The sequence below is a fragment of the Pleuronectes platessa genome, chromosome 20 (assembly GCF_947347685.1).
Source record: "Pleuronectes platessa chromosome 20, fPlePla1.1, whole genome shotgun sequence".
NCBI classification, from domain to species: Eukaryota; Metazoa; Chordata; class Actinopteri; order Pleuronectiformes; family Pleuronectidae; genus Pleuronectes; species Pleuronectes platessa.
The window spans coordinates 12,356,310-12,373,831 of record NC_070645.1 but is presented as its reverse complement, the minus strand read 5'-3'; the positions used below and the strand labels follow the sequence as shown (position 1 = coordinate 12,373,831).

Here is a 17,522-nt window from a genome sequence, read left to right as displayed (position 1 = left end):
TGGAGATTAGGGAACGTGTCACTTCCTATTTGTGTGCTCCTCAGTCCACAGTCACACCTTACCTGCCACATGGGCCGTGACGCCGAGGAGGAGGATCCCGGGCGCTCCGTCATCTGCTCGAATTTGGCCATTGCCTCCTCCTGGCCTTCCCCCAGCACTCGGAGCGACGGGCTTTCGGTGATTCTGCCGCTGCACACACACACACATACACACACAAACACACACGCGCACACAGGAAACCCTTTTAACAGCCACCTGCATGTTGGACCCCTCTGTTGTTCCAATCTGTATCAACTCAATCTAATAAACACCACAACAACCCCCCCAACCTCACACCACCACACCCCCCCCCCCCCCCCCCCCTCTCTCTCTTTCTCGGCCTTTCAATCTTATCAGCGGTAATGTAATAAGCGGTTGCTTCGCTCTGTCTCCTCGCCACCTCTCTTAATTCCTCAGAATAAAGCAATATCACAGGGGCCCCGGCCTGCCTGTGACTGGGGATAAGATGCTGGTGAGAGGAAGGATAATTCAGCAAATAAATGCTCGGCATCAAAGGCAGGCGCCGGCTCTTTCTTTCCCTTTTCTCTCCCTACGCTGTGTTCGCCTATCAAAAATATTACATGTGCTTTCATCAGTCCACAACAAGGCACAGTGTGCTTCCTAATGCAATTACTCGACCTCCATTAAATCAGAAACAGTGGAAACAAATGAATTACACATTTGCTACAAAACTACAAGTCAGCTCCGCGTGTCTCGTCTTTATTTATTTCTCCTCTCTCTCTCTCTCTCTCTCTCTCTCTTTCTCTTTCTCTTTCTCTTTCGCAGGGCTGGTGGAGAGAAAAAGTGAAATAATTTCTCATTCAATTTTCAGGCAAATGTAGCCCTAGGTGATGCATAGAAAGTCTCCCATGTCTAATAGCCACCCACCATTGATATCAGAAGGAATTTGCAGGGTTCAAGGCTGTCGAGAGGAGGTCATCTCGCCAAACTCCGAACCACATTCATCTGACAGGGCTGGTGCCTGACAACCACCCACCCATAAAGCAACCAAACACGAGAGGAGATACCGATGTGTACAGTAGCTTCTTGATTTTATCACGTCAGCCGGCGTGGTAGTCCATAATTACTAAAAACTTAAACATGCTAAGCGAATCGCCCGCGGGGGGGGCTTTGCGCTCGCGCGAGATGTGACGTGTGATCTCTAAAGTGGATGGACCGAGAATTGATGCGCCTCCGAGCCCAATGACATGGACAGATTTCCGTGCCCCCGAGCCAGACTACCCACAATGCAATTCCCGCCGACAGGAGAAACCATGCAGAGGATATACTGTATGAATTACATTCCTTCCCCGAGTGTCAGCGGGAATACAAATGGCTTTCACACAAGTAATGATTACAGTCATGTGACATAAATTGTACATATGGAGAGAAATATGAAATGGGCGGAACGTACCACCGGAGCAGGGGGTGCCGCCCGGGCTGTGGCGCTTCTCCTCCGGCTCCGTCTCTTTGTGAATGGGCCTCCTTTGAAATATTAAAGGGGATGTATTAACAGATAGAGTTAATGCGTTAACTATGATTCACATTAGCAGCTAATTGACAGTTTCAATTTAAATGGCATCACTCTAAATTATAATGTTGGTTATTCCTTTCTGTGGCAGACTGTGAATACGTGTTTACAAGCTAAGATTGTAAGCATCCCAGATTTGTCGTTATGGACAAATGCAGCGATTAAGAATTGGGATTAATGACTTTTGCTCATGAAATGTTAATGTTGTACCGATAACTTTAAAAACAATACATCTTCATATCGTTTGTGGGTGTTTACCTTCATATTCCCAGTGAGGAAGGCTATTAGTTTCTTGCTTCTCGTTGCCCACTCTCTACTCTTCACTGGTCCCTCCTGAGCCACTTGCTGGAAACACATGTAAACACACATGCACACTTCCTTTGGCTGCCGCTTTACGAAACAGTGCAGTGCACCATAATGGCAGAATTAAGCGCGGGGAGCAACTGCAATCTGCAGGCGATCTACACCGAGCCAGACCCTAAAGACATGGAGCGTTTGATGAGTACTTCTGCCGTTTTTTGTTTTTTTTCATTCAGTCAGCACATTCACTCTCTCGCCCATTCAGACGCATCGACACTGCTAAGTGACAGCGTCTCGCTCTGCAGAGGCTTTGTGCGGCAGAATAGAGAGCGAAGAAAAACACTATTATTTTAAAATAGATGTGAAATCTCTGGTGGATAATGTGTTTTCAATGGGAGGTGGGTGTGGAAACAGTAGGAGAGCGCACACATATTGTGGCAGAATAAGATAACGCTGATCCCAATACTGATACAGTACACCATGCCACTGATTAGCCAGTATGGGAGGATGAGTCAACTGTTGCTGTGGCTTCCAACTGATGGTAAGACATTGTTGAACCTTTTTTTTCTATTGCACAAATTACATTTACTTTCTATTCATATAATTTGATACTCCTACTCGCCTTTCAAGTGAGATTATAACTAAAAATACAGTGGATAGAAGTTCCACATTCTGTTTACATATGCGTTAATGTCTTGGTTTCATTGCAATCTAGATTTGCCTGAACAATGGAAACCCCATTTTTCATGTATATCGTGAAATACAAACACTTGATTTGAAAGAAGCTTTATATCATAACGCTAGTTCACAAAATCCCGTCTCCCCAGCTGGGAAAAACAAAGTAGTCACGCTCTATTTTTTCCTGAAAAGACCAGAAGGTAATTCAGAAACAAATATGCATAATGATGCAAAACAAAGTTCAAAGACAGAAAAAAATGGGTCTGCACAAATAAATTAATTATGTGAGGAGATCACAGCGCAGATTAGGAAGTTGAAATCCATGCATGGATTTTAAACCGAGAATGAATGAGTTATATAACCTCTGAAATATATGTTCAACAAAAATAAATAATTTCATTCAGCTTCAGTTTATTCAGCTGAGATGTGAAATGAAAATGAAATGCAGGACTTTTATAAAGGTAAAGAAAAAAAGTGAAAAGTAGAGCAAATAGACAAATATAGAACAAAAGAGAAAGAAGATGATGAAGTGACACACGCACTGTACACTACACACAGGCTTCTATAACCAGACGAAAAGAAACAGATAAATGTACGTGCACACATGCACACGCTCCATGTCCATTAGCCCGAGCCAGTGATACACAGCATAATGGACATGGCTGATGTGTTGGTGAGTATGGGATGATGACACAGATATTCCTCTTTGTGGCCCTGACCTGCTGCAGTGAAAGGCTGCCAAGCGTGATCATGTCAGGCTGCACACGCTCCCTCAGCTGCTGGGTGTAGTGGGGGATCACCTCCTCAGCTATCCTCACTGCAAGAAGCAGTGGGTATGTTCACATATTATATTTAAAACACAATAACAATAACTGCAAGCAGTAGGCACACTTTTTTTGTCCATTCCCAACTTAACTTTATCGGAAGAAAATACTGTACAGAGACAAAACAAATGAATGCAATGTCCTGGAATGATTGATTTTCATGTATCATTTTATTCTACTGTAGTATATAAGTATAATAGTGTAGTACTATACTAACACAATTCCTCTCCACATAAGAAAGAAAATGCAAAAAAACGAATAAAAGATAGCCTTACTTTTTACAGTGCTCTCGCTGCCCATTACCATCCTCCCTGCTTCGGGTCCAGCTTCCACTTCCAGCCCAGCACCAGTCTCAAACTGGGTCCTGGCAGTGGCGTGGGGCTGGGAGGGCCCGGGGCCCGAGGCACGACCACCACTGTGGAGCATCAGTCGCCGCTGAAGCCCCGGATCACCTGACTTCACCTCCAACACCTCCTCATCCCCGGAGGCTTGCAGTGTACCTGGAGAGATACGCATCAGTGGGCAAGCACAAACACACAACCAGAGAGAGAGAGGGAGACACACACACACACACACAAATCTGCACACATAAACATTAGGAAGACGCATGCACAAGGATGTGTATATTTACCACATCCACAAATGGACACAGACCCAGGCTTGAGGCCTTTGATGGCCCCCAACTCTCCACACACACATTACACCATTGGATACAAGATATGGAAGAAAATAAGGACGAGCAACTAAGGATGAAACGCTGATATGCAAGGAATCACAGGAAGATGTAATGTCTTCTAAATATTTTGCTTCTGTACAACATAACTCCAACACCGAATACTTTGAGTTGTAATTACTGGAAAGATTATATTAAGAGGGAATGTATTTGAATGAAGAAACCACTATAGTTATTAAAGGAGTTTGGATCCAGAGTCCTGTCTGTGGTCCGGTTTCTGCAGGTTATGCTTGGGAAAGGTTATGCTCCTTGTTAAATGTTAAAATGACCTGTGAACTTTTTCTGTATTATACCATCCCAAAATATTAACCTTACCATAACCATATGCTCTGGGTGTTGTCACTATAAGTGGATGATTTAGGATCGGACATAGTCGTATTTTCTGTTTCTTCATATAAGCAAGTTACCTATTACCAAAATCAACAAAAATACTACTCACATCAACACAATCAAGTTGCAATAAAGTTTCCGACAAAATGTTAATTTGACAAATTAAACAAAAAGGTCGTTTTTGGGGGGACAAGGTTGATTATAGAAAATCATATAGTAGTTACACAGTTTGTCAGTTATAGACAAACAAAGAAACTTTGGATCCAAACTATATAAAGAAACATTAGTCAAAACAAATAAAAAAGATAATTAAGATATCATCCTCAACTCATTATAGAAAATTGACTGACAGCCTCATGGTGCAAGACCATATTATAACTTTCTTTGAAGTGGTTGTGGCTTAAGGCTGTTTTGACATTATATATAAAAATTTAAAAAATCTTTAGACGACTATTTATGCTTTATTTTAACAAATGTTTTATTTTTTTCTAATCACCCTCCCCCTCGGATTTTGTTCACAAACACCAGCTCCACACACCGGCCTATAATAAAGTTTTCCTCTGCGTGGTGTGTGAACTACTTTCTACTTTAGTAACCTAGAATTCATTCACTGAAGGCAGAGAAGCATCGTGTGCTGGAGCTAACGCGCTCGCTGCCTGTCTCAACAGTTACTATGCACTGCCTCATCGGTAGAAAGTATTTAGGTAGCCCATTCTCTGGGGATCTGTGTATTCATCGTGTGCAGTCCAAAATGTGTAACAGCCAAATCTGTTATCGCTGCCTAATGCTTTTCACAGCGAAGATGATATCAGCGCCTAATGCCTTACAGAGAACTAGAAGGAACAGAATGCCAGTTCTGTGGTCTTTCATCTCCAAGCCAAAGCAATAGAATTTATTGAGATAAAAAGGAGGAACTGAAGATCTTAGACAGACAGACAAGGGATTTCTCCAGGATTTTCTTTCTGAGAACACGTCTACCGCACTGGCCACTGTCCATTTCATTAATACTTTGTCGTATTCATGCTCTTTTCTTGTGAAACGTGTAAGGTGCTTTGTGACAGGCTGTAAAAGCAAAGACAAAAGCCTGAGAAGCAGTCACAAGATGTCAGAATCAATACTGACGTGCACTGAGCTGGTTCTGCACTTGCAAAAGACTCGCAGACTACACCAGTGGGAGGCATCCATACAACGGCGTAAGGTGATTGTCTTGTGTTCCGTTGTAGCTCGGTGGAGTGCTAACTGGCAGTCGCCGCAGTTGGAATCCGACAGTACAGAAGTAAGAGCTCTCTCTTCCCTTCCCTGTCGCTCAGCCTATTGCACGGAGGAACCGCTAATCCAAGATCCTCTTTACTTTTTCTGTGGGATTTCATGAACATTCCAGGACAATGGATGGGGCTGCTAATCTCGGTGGTACAGCTAAATCCGAGACAATGGCAAATAATACCAGTCTGCTAAATTCCATTGCGTCGAAGCGGGCCTAAACCCATCACTTGTGCACTGGAATTACAAGGGAAATGTACGTTATGTCAACAGGATCTGGTGCGACTGTCTTCACCCAGAACAATGCGAAGCTTAAACCACCTCAATGTTGCCTGGCTGGCAACACATTTTAAATGAAACTGAGCTAATGAGAAAAGACACGCCTACTGCGAAACAATGGCAGTGCTTAGAAAGCAGCGACTTCTGCGAGGGTTCGTTTCTAGTCCCAGTCTTTGTTTCCGTGTTCGCGCTGCTTCCAGTGTTAAGAGCACGATGTAGAATCTTGTGTTTTTGTCTGGGTGGTTTATGATTTCACTGTCTGAGCTTCTCTTCCAGATAATGTACCTAAAAAACTGGAGTCCTCAGTGACACTACTGTGGCAACTGTTTTGGATTTGGCAACTTAGGTGATTTGGGTTGATAGTTTTATCATTTTTATCAACGCAGCACAATCTGCAGCTGCAGAATTTGTAAATATGTATTATTTATTCTCTGTATATAGTTATTTATGGTAATGGCATTACTGTTTTTATGCTATTACTAGTTTGCTGTTTTTATTGTATTGCTTATATCTTTCTTATATTTACACTTTAATGTATCTTTCTTTGACTGGAGACAGAAGCCTCTTACAAATTAACATATTAATACAAATCTTTAAAGAACTATCAGGACACAGTTATAGTCATAATTATTAAGAGAAAATTATATATTTTTTAAATAACATTGCAATCATTCTAAATTAACATAATGTAAAAGCAGTAAATGTACTTATTTAAAGTTCGACATTTTCCATCTTTGCTATTTTGATAACAGCCAACACACCAGCTGCTTTATCAAGATACAGTAATACAGTAATAAGGGAATACATACCAGGTATGTCTATGAAGGTGTCGTCCTCATCCAACAGTGCGGCCATCGTGTGATACAGTCTGTTTTCATCTGCATTTAATAATGGTACAAGTTAAAACAATTATAAAATGACTACAATCGCAATGGTGCATTGTATTTGTGTGTGTTTGTCTAATTGACATCCTGCTTATCATACAAGTCAATCTAGACCACATCTAGAGATATTAACCGTGGCTGGAGTGGGGTGAAAATCAAGTGTATGCAGAGGAGTAATGAAATAGGAGCATTAACATGCCTGTTAGCCAGCCTGTCATCATGTGATGAGATTTGGATTGGCGAATCCTTTGATATTACACGGCAATGATATCCAAAAGATACAGGTGAAATGGCTTCTCCATTAATAGCCATGTTTCATTATAACATGCATATTACTTGGCTCCCAAGAGCTCGCTTTTAATAGGCCTACTTTAGGAGGGGGGCTGCAAACTATTGATATGGCTCTACGTGTGTCACTTGACAGGGGGTGTAGGGGCTGTGGGGGGGGGGAGACAGCGCCACGCTGAAATGGAAACTGACCAAAGATACGTGACCTTCGCCAATGACACCAAGTTGGGTACCCAATCTAGCGATGCCATCATTCAGTGTATTTACATAGACCGTCCTGTCGTCTCAAATGGCAGTCTGCTGCCGGTGATCTCTCTCACCTCACTTTAATGAACCGAGGAGAACTATTATCACTGAGAATGGCATACTTAATTCCAGCTCATCTTCAGCGCTGGCCCGAGCCATCCTGCAATGTCTTGGGTCCGTCTGCGCTGCCGACGATGGGTCAAAGTAATTTTGGGCATGTTCATCTCCTGTGTAAAGTGTGAGAGGGGAGAGAATGAGAGGAAAGGGGGGGGGGGGGGGTGGTGTTGTGATGAAGGGAAGAGGGGAGTTGTACAGGTTCAGGTTAGTGGTTATTAGAAGCACATGAAGTGAAATGTTAATTTTGAAACCCACACTGTCGAAGGGCAGGGGCAGCGGCTGCTACCAGATAAGACAGGAGCACACAGGCAGGGAGGGAGAGGGAACTGGGAGAGAGACTGCAGGGTTTCTCCGTGCACCTCTCCATGGCCCGCGGTGCTCTGGGGCCTAATTAGCATGCTGCAAAAGGTCACGGCAGGCAATCTCTTAAATACGACCGCCATATGTTTGCCATGTTCAAAAGGAACTAATGAGAAAGTCTACAAGCTCAAAAGTACCTGGAATTTCAAAGACAATACCTTCTAAATACTCCAAGGTCAGTGGCCTAGAGGACCGGGGAAGTTTGGAGGTGCAGATCCAAAGGAAAATAACCCGAGCCCATGTCTCATTGACTTCTTATTAGCAATCACTGACCTATGGGTATCAAGCTGCTCCACAGAGTTTATGGGAATCCGAATGGCTGCGGGGCCACCAAGCAGCTTTCTTAACCCCAAATCATTCTCATTACAGACCTTGAATATTTCACAGAAATCTAAATTGCTTTACTTGTATTTCTCAGGTTGTGGGGCAAAAATATGCATGGTGTATTAAATCATGTTACATATTCCGCACGAGGATTGCTTTTACAGAAGGCTGAGGGTGTTGGTGCTTGGACACATCAAAAATCTCTGTGTGTTTGCATTGGAGCACCACTGGCCCACTAGGCCGCGGCCCAAAGAAAGCTCACTCAGATCTCTTTGTGCTCATACGAAATTGAGTTTGGTTTTTCTGTCCTTACTCGCAGTTGAACAGTCCCACTGAAATACTTATTAAACAAGGAGCAGCCTTATGACTCCTCAGTGGCATCATAAATTGACTGAAATTCACATGCTAAATCCCTTCTACATCGTTAACAGGGAGTTTGAACAATTTCCAACCAAATAGCTCAGAGGTTATGAAACCCTTTCTTCAAACACAAATTTGCATAATGGTACGCGCTTTCCTGGATCCCCTTTTGAATCATATCTGTGATTTAGTTCAATAGTCTGCCTGTCCCCCAGTTCATCTCTCTAATGAAAATATCCATTGTCTCTTCCTACACGTGTAATATCAATAACTGGGCACTTCTTGCCAGCCGGAGTTACAGTTAGCAGAGAATGAGAGATGACTTTGGTAAAGGCCAAACCGAAGTGTCACACACGAGGAACCATCTCTGTGATCTTCCAATAAAGGCGCTGAACTATGGTGCACATTCGCACGACCCAATAAAAGACTTGATTGTTTTGTGCGCCGAATTTGGTTAGTTTGGATTTATTGTTTGTTTATGCAAATATTATACTCGGTGCAATAACCAATAACAAATGAAGTTAAAATATTTAAAACAAATAGTGAGAGAGAAATAATGCCCAGTGTATCTTACATGAGCTACCGCAACTGGACATTACACAGCACTGTTAAGAGCAAATAAGTAATAGATATGAACTGTATACATACGTTTAGGTTGTAAAATGTATAAAGGACCAAAAATTAATTTTAAATGCTTTAGAAACATTCAAATTGTTGATACCTGCCTCCAGTTGATGGGGATGATCAGACCCCAGCTTGTGTCTAGTTGATTATGTACATATCTGACTCAATGACTCTTTTCAAGGAACATTGTCTTCTACTGTTGGTGAAACAGTAGGTGGCTCTCCTTTTCCTTTCACCCTCGATGTCCCTGTCTGATGCCAATGACCTGCATCTAACCTCCAATGGGAGACACCTAACTGCACCTCCGGCCGGCTGACAGTTGTCAATCAGTGTTGTCTACTTTTTCCAGTGGATCCTTTTTGTTCCAGCAGGACATAATGACAACATCTTGACACAGGGTGGTAGCTACAATATGGTTGGTGAACTTCAGCTGCTGTTTGGGGTCCATCAACAGCTGCTAAACCTGGTTGAGGTCAAGATGTCTGCAGATGTTCTTTTGTGCAGGTTTTGACTGCTCCCCAGCAAGTGATGTCCTTCATGCTTTACCCATCCAACTCCTGCGCTGATGACCTCAGCAATGGTCTTCAGCTCCTGATCGCCCCCCTCCTCCCTGGGTTTGGACGAAGAATCCTGATACACACTGGCTTTAAACTTCTCTGGGAGGCAAAACATGTCCATGGATTTCAACCATCTATCTTACTAGATGCAGGTTCACTGGATGGATGATATGTCCCTCCTCCTACCTGGACTGTTCAACTGCCATTGTTGACAATGCCTGTTATTGTATCTTGGGCCATTTGATCCATCTCCTCTTCGCTTGAGTTTGCTACTCTTGGAGGTTCTGGGCACTCTGAGGTGACTCCAGTCCTGGACCCACTTGTCTCACCAGACTGAACACCAGCTCCTACCAGCCATTTAATATTTGCGTGGTGGATCTTCAAGCATTAATCATAATGGCAAATTTTGACCCATGAGCAATTTTGGTTCATGCTGGATTTTAGGCCATTCTGTCTATTTATGTGGAGATTACCAATAAATAACAGAACCACATACATTATCCGTTTGTCTAATTCTTCAATTATTCTCAGTTATAGTTAAGAAAGTTCATCTTCAGACTCCTCAAACCAGAGAGCCAGATATAACAGAAGTCCTCTCTCCCTTATAGTTGCAATCTGACCCTCATTATGTATTGGACAGTGACCATGTTATCATGTTATCAAAATAAATGATAATATAACGGTGAAAAAATGCTCCCATATTTAGATTTAACATTATTCACTCATGCTGGTTCATTGTTTTAATTTATGTTCATCCGCTGATTCAATACACCAAGTATGATCAGACCTTTTGTGCATGAAACATAATGCAAATAATTGCTAATAATTAGTTGCCATGTACAGCAAAAACAAAATATAGCACATTAAATCAAGAATCTAACGTGACTCATCCCTGAGAAAACTGGCACACTTGCAGCCTTGAACGCATCCTAATTTACCATCCCATTCCTCAAGAGTTCTCCCTGACATACTGAATTATAAGGCGGCATATTCGTATGCCTGATTGGCCTTAAGCCGTGTTTCGGGGGCGTTCTGAGTACACCACAGACAGTGGATCGGCGTGGTAGCGTAGTAGCATATGTAAATGCACTCTCCTATGACTCTAGCCCACCACAAGGCATGTAGCCGAGAGTGGGAGTTAAGGCTGATTGTGTCGAGGGTACTTCTAGATAGAGATAGAACACCCACTACTGTTGCGTTCTCCGGCAGAGGAAGAACTTATACGAGGGTTGCTTGTTAGGACACGCTAGCTTTGGAATGCAGGGACCAAGAGCCCTCTCGAATGCAGAGAGAGAGAGAGAGAGAGAGAGAGAGAGAGAGAGAGCGAGAGAGAGAGAGAGAGAGAGGAGAGAGAGTGAGAGAGAAAGGTTAGATCAGGAACACATCTACTGTCAACAAATTTGAGGCTAATGAAGAATGAAGCTTCACCTCTTTCTTTGGCAGGGGCTTGCAGCTCCATTTTTTTGGGATGAGCTGCAAGGGTGCTATCCGGCCTGTCACCTCGAATTTCTCTTCCCAACCAAACCAGAGGAACAGAAGGCTCTGCACTTCCTCCTCCATTAAAAGCTGGGTTTTCTATGCCTACCACTGCGTGCCTCTCTTCTTCCCCTGATCACATGAGTAGCAGCGTATTTAAAAAAAAAAACACAAATAGTGACATAAGAAGCCAATACAATAGTTAAGTCAAAGTGACTCATTCAAAAATGCATTTTTAATAGCGGCAATATTGTTCTGTTGGAGATCTCTGTCTTAAAATGTTCAAGTTCATCCCACTCAAAATTACACTAAAACACATTTAGGTTAAAATTAAATCAGAATCTTGCAGGAGGAGGAGAAAAAAGAGAAGAAGAAGAAATGATTAAAATAATTACAAATTGCGCCCTGACAAGCAAGAGCAAAATTTAGCCCAAAGCCATTTGTCTGTAATTAGTTAATTAATCCTTACACAAATTATGAGCAATAACTCATCAAGCAGGACTCACCCATCAGAAATTCAGCCGACTTGGATTTCTTCTGCTTAGGTTGCTTCAGAGCCTTCTGCTTTAACTTCTGGAGGGAAATTGTTAAATGAATAAATTAGCTGCAGAGTGAAGATCATCATTTATGATCCGCAACTAACACAGTATTTTAAATATGGGATGACACTGAAATGTCATTTAATTTACATCGCCGCTAAAGGGGTCAAGCACTAATTGAACAACAGGAGTGGAAAAAAATGTAATCATAAATAGATAAGAAAAGTTGACACGAATGTGTAATGAAGGTCACATTAAAATACTTCCTCCTTGTTTCTGAACTGAATGGGCACCAACACTCTCTCCTGGAAAATTAGGCATTATGCACAGGCGGCATGAGTCGGCATAGACTTGTATGTGTAAATAAATATGGAAATCCAGACACAGTTCTCATTATTTTCATTCACGTGACCTCAAACCAAAGTCGAGAAGGAGAGAGAAAAATAGGCTCAATTGTACATATATACCGCTATACCACTGTATATGATGCTGTATAGTGTTGTAGGTGGTCTGCACCAGAAAGAAAATACAAAAGTGATATATGAAAGCAAGTGTGGGTTTCTTTGAAATCAACTGCATGCGGAACAAACTGCGCAGTCCCACATTTCTCTCATTTCTGCGGACAAGCACAACAATAAGAAAGCTGAGGAAAGAGGCATAAGTAGTTGTTTTCGTTATGGATATGTTTACATAAGAATGCGCCATATAAAAGGGCTCCATTGCTCAAAGCGTATGGAGCTTTTTAAGCATCATTTTATGCAGATTTCAATGATGAACTGTGCTCATGCCCATGAACAGCATGTATTTGTATACAATATTTAATTTCAAAGACAAAATCAAGGGACAGAGAGGTTGGGGGGGCTTATTTCGACTCTAAATGACGGAGCAATTAAAATGGAGGGGGACTACTTCCAGACCAATCTGGTAAGAGGAGTTTTTGTAAATCTGTTTTTACATTCAACAAGCCCTACAGCAAGACATTCATTTATACCACTGAGATTAATGCTTATCTAATTGTAACTTATTTAAAAACCATTTTCTTTTCGACTGGGTACCAATCAGTTATTTTTCTGAATTTCCCATAGGGCGGCGTTTGAGACTGGCAAATGCTGCATCACTGGTGACTGGCTGTGTGCGGTGTCTTTACTTCCATATTCATTTTTGTCACACGCTTCACACACCTTTCTGCAGGTTACATATTGTTTGTGCGCGTACAGTTTGTGCAAATTGGGAATCTCCCTGACACAATTACAGGAAAATTAATCAGGTCATTTCGCTCAATAAAAATAATTGCAAACAATCACCATTAGTTTTGTGTTGTAGCAGGACACTTAACACAAAATTGTGTTGTAAACTAAAGCAGTCATTTAAATTAGCTTCATGATATTTACATCCATTATATGGTATTGAATTTTTGATTGTTATTGGATCCTTAAAGTCATTTCTGAAACCCTATTTGGAATAATGTCCCTCGACAGTAAATCCTATTTTTTTTACTTGACACTTGAAAATTGTTCCTCAGTCGTTTAACAACAGACACCACGAAAGTTATTGTCGGGGTTGATAGTTTGTTTGCTAATGTAATTAATCATCAAATTAGAACGATGGAAAATAACACTCCTTTATTTGCTGTTTGCCTTTAGGGCTAAAGACTTTTTCAAAAGACCAATGAAGAAATTCCATTAAGTTTTATCTGAGGCTAAACAAATTTATTTTGTTTATCACCCACATTGCTGCATCGAATAATCCAAAATATCATCTTCTTCATGTATAACTGCCTTTAATGCACACACATAATACAGACACTATCATATAATCATATAATAACAACTATCATAACATTTTAAGACTATTACTTGAGATATTTCTTTTCTTAGAAATACTCTAAAGCATTTCTTTTTATGTCCCCCCCGTAGTTTTTCTCTTGTCTAACAGTGGCGATTTCTGGCGCTATGCAAAGTGCATTAGCTCCATGTCCTGTAAATGTCAATAACCCCTCTGATTACTGTGAATGTATTATCGCCCGTAACTTCCGTGGAAATAAAATACACTTAGTAAACACACCAGCGAAAGTACACAGAAGGAGTACAGTACATACTCCCCGGGCCTAATGCTTTAGGTCATTGTCACTAAAAATCTAATCCACACACGGCCCCATGTAAGCGTCTCTGTCTGGAGAAAGCTAAGAAAAATGCCTGGTGCTCATCTCGCTCCCTGGGCCCCACTGACATTGACAGCATGCTCTTTGTAATAAAAGGACTGTTGTTTAATGTGCCATAACTGGATGGAACAGCAGATGTTGCATTTCTGAAACGATAAACAACAATTCAATCCCGGGGGGAAAAGGTATCATAGAGGTTTTTCTGAAATAAAGTGGATCTTCTGATGTAGAAATTGCAATTTAATACCTAAGAAGTATGATATGGCAGAAATGTAAATGGACTCGGTGCAGGATTAGATTCCTTACGCCCCGCCTGTCCCACTGCACATGCATCCATTAAACACATGGTGCTGCATCGAAGTCACATGCTTAGAAATTTGGGTTCAGTATAACACACATATAAAAGTAACACAATGCAATAGCCTCTGTTTATTCTCCTGTCATCTCTCAGTGTAAACCTCCCCACCGCTTTTCTTCATTCCACCGTGTAGCAACAATATGCCTACTTTGTAGCGAACGTGAGAAAAAAGAAAAGAAAAATCATTTATAGCTGGTGACAAAAAAAAAAAATCCATGACATTTTTTTTGACTGTTGTCAAAAAGAATTGAACACAACAGACCCTTGTTCACTTCTTGCTGCATTCACAAGCATCGCTAGAAGGGCTTGGGGAAGACCGCTCGCTGCTAGGGGCTGGTGGGCACAGACAAGCTAGAAAGTGAATTTTGCATACTGTACGGATCATCGCCCAGTTCAGCCCAGTCACATTGAATCTGCCATCAACCAATTGTGCTTCATGAAACCGTCAACCCTCATTTACGTCTGCCTGTTTTCCTTCCCCGCGCTGCTGTAAACAAGGCCCCGGCTCTGAGCTGTCGTCCTCTGTCCCTGTGCGCGCTGCTTGCCGGGGGAGTGCAGACAGCCGCGTCTTCACAGAGCTACTCGGAGCGACCATTTCCCGGAAAGCACCCCCGTGCGAGGGGAGGCAAAAGGATTCAAGGGCAAGAGTGCTTCTGGAAATGACAAGGGTCTTAAGAGCTTTACACAGAGACAACTGCATATGCCTTGTGTCTTACTTAAAAAATCACAACATCATTTTATTCTCTTACACCGTGACTTTGGTCCTAATCATGGCAATGAATGAATGAATGAATGAATGATTGTACATGTATTGATAGTGGAATTAAATGCTTTCTTAATATTAATATGTTGTATGTGTAAATATACAGTGTATCTTCATGGGGTGTGATGATATAATGTCAGACAAGATGCAGATCAACAAAGAAGTAAACGTATATTTTGTTTTCTTATAAAATATTTTTTAAGTGTCATTTTTATCATGCAACATAATTAAGAATGGCCATCTCGATAAAATGTCACATGACGGCTACAAAGAATCATTATGTAGAAAATGAAAGATAAGGTAGCGCTTTGTTTCAAAGGCATAAAAAAAAAAGAACTTAAATGTGAAACCATGCGAATTCATGGAGCAGCCTTATTTATGCACAGTGATTCTGACCCACCAAACGGTTTCTTATTAAACAACAACGGCGTCAGTTGGTGTAGACAGAAAACATAATTAGTATTCAAGCTTAATTAATCTACGCTGGCCCCCTTTAAGTGAATTACTCAATTATTTATGCATGTGTGCTCCTTTGATGCTAACAGATTATGTATGTTACTGGGGAAAAAACCTTGAAAAATGACTTTGAAAACTTTCCGCCATAAATTGTCACTAAAGGCTCCTGCACCGACTCCGAAATGTCTGTGTAGACCATGAATGCTGAATAATTATGAAGTGAGAGAAAACTTCTTGGACTAAACTGCCGAACTTTAACAAATTGCCATTATTGCCAAACCACCATGCCAAATATTTCCGGGCCTGTTAAGTAAAACATTGCAATCCACCCTCCAAACATCCAGTGCACAAATAAATCCGCCAAATATGTACTTTCTGTGTGCCCTAATGCGAGGAATGGAAATCCAACACAGGTCGGATCAAGGTCTTTCCTGGGATCATGGGAACTCTTTGGGATTTTCAAGAGCCTTTTTGTTTTTACCCTTGAGAACCAGGCTCTGGCCTCTGCACCCCTCAATCCCCCATTGAGAACCCAGAGGCAGCGCTGAGGAATGCTAAATGTCAATGGTCAGACTGCACCAGCACCTTCAGAGGGAGCGAGATGGAGGTGTAGCCTGCGTGGCCTGGTCTCTTTGTGTTCCACTCTACGCTGCTTAGAGGGGCCAAGAGTGAAATTGTACTCACGGGGCCAAAGGTGTCCATGTCCATAAACTGCAAAAGATCATCGCCGGGCGATCAACGGCAAGGACTGAAGAATATAGTGCAAGAAAATATGATGAGAAATCTGTGCAAACAAGAACAATGTAAAACATTTCAAGAATCAGAACTGCACATGCAGGCAATATGTATATACATTTTAAGTGCAGTTTTAATATGCCTACAAATTGACATTTTTTGTTTGAGTTATTCAAGCTCAAATTTGCAGAAGAGGTCCTCAGCCTCATTCCCTCATTCCGAGCAGTGTTACACTATCCCTCCCCTGCTTGTGTGTTTAAAAGGGTTATCTCTGCAATGCATCTCGGAGAATAAAGGACAATAAACACTGTTTATTATCACTGACAAATTATTTGCCCTGATTATTCAAATAGCTTATTCATTTATATCTAATACAATAGCGTTTGGGTTTTTATCATCTTTTCCTATGGTAATTCACATGGCTTGCACAAGTTTCTGCTGAAATAGCAAAACAAACCCCAGGCAAAATGTGAAAGATTATCCCATACCATGCGAGCTAGGATGAAATGCTATACTTTTTCACACTGAACACTGCTCCACTGGGTGTGATTGAAAAACATGTAAAGCTATTGAATCTGTGGTTTGTCTATGTGAGGCAAAATGAGTGTTGTAACAAGTGGGCCAATGTTTTTGTAATTGTTTCAAATTACACCCGGTGTAATAACTCAGTGAAAGTAGAGCCAGTGTGCGGTCCATGCACATTAACTAGGCAAAGACCACAGGATATCCATGCACCTTATCGTGGCCCACGAAAAAACAAACAAAAAAAACAACTTGATTGTGTAAGTGAGGGGAATAAAACTCTTGGGCTGTGGCTCCAGCTGTGTCTATTTGTGTCCAATGGCACTTATCAGCAACTACACAACGGAAGGACAATATGTTCAGATAGAGACATGCTCTGCTGCATTTCCTCTACATTTGTATTTTATTGATTTAAAGACACCCCAACATTGCTGTTTTTAATTTAAGAGCTGTTTGTGAGAATTACTGATATGGGTGTGTGTGCGTGTGCGTGTCTGTATAAATGTTTTATACAGGCAGTAAAAATTGTGATGTTGTGAGAAAAATACATCCATTAGTTGTTAAAACTGCAAGCCTCCTGCCAAATACTGGCTCCCTAACCAATGGGAGTGCCAGCCCTATTGTTAACCACATAAATTACTGATTCACTTTTCCACTTTGGGTTCAAGCTCTCTGTCAGAAGCCATATGTGAATATATTACAGTATGTGCATGAAACCCCCTGAAGTCCTACCAGTGTAAAGCACTCGCTGGAGTGAGCCAATGTCCAAAAAGCTAAG

General features: G+C 41.5%; 1 protein-coding gene across 1 annotated transcript in view; it reads right to left on the bottom strand.

The window, feature by feature from the left end:
* ofcc1 (orofacial cleft 1 candidate 1) overlaps window positions 1-14,863 on the bottom strand; it is a 56,073-nt gene extending 41,210 nt beyond the window's left edge. Inside the window, exons 1-10 of the mRNA XM_053413062.1 lie at window positions 14,729-14,863; window positions 11,717-11,783; window positions 11,163-11,342; window positions 7,515-7,619; window positions 6,784-6,867; window positions 3,648-3,872; window positions 3,268-3,365; window positions 1,829-1,915; window positions 1,454-1,524; window positions 63-189 (exon numbers count right to left, since the gene is read on the bottom strand). Coding sequence (XP_053269037.1) covers window positions 63-189; window positions 1,454-1,524; window positions 1,829-1,915; window positions 3,268-3,365; window positions 3,648-3,872; window positions 6,784-6,867; window positions 7,515-7,619; window positions 11,163-11,342; window positions 11,717-11,783; window positions 14,729-14,863 — 1,179 coding nt within the window. The remainder of the gene's footprint in view (window positions 1-62; window positions 190-1,453; window positions 1,525-1,828; window positions 1,916-3,267; window positions 3,366-3,647; window positions 3,873-6,783; window positions 6,868-7,514; window positions 7,620-11,162; window positions 11,343-11,716; window positions 11,784-14,728) is intronic.
* Between the last annotated feature and the right edge of the window lie 2,659 nt (window positions 14,864-17,522).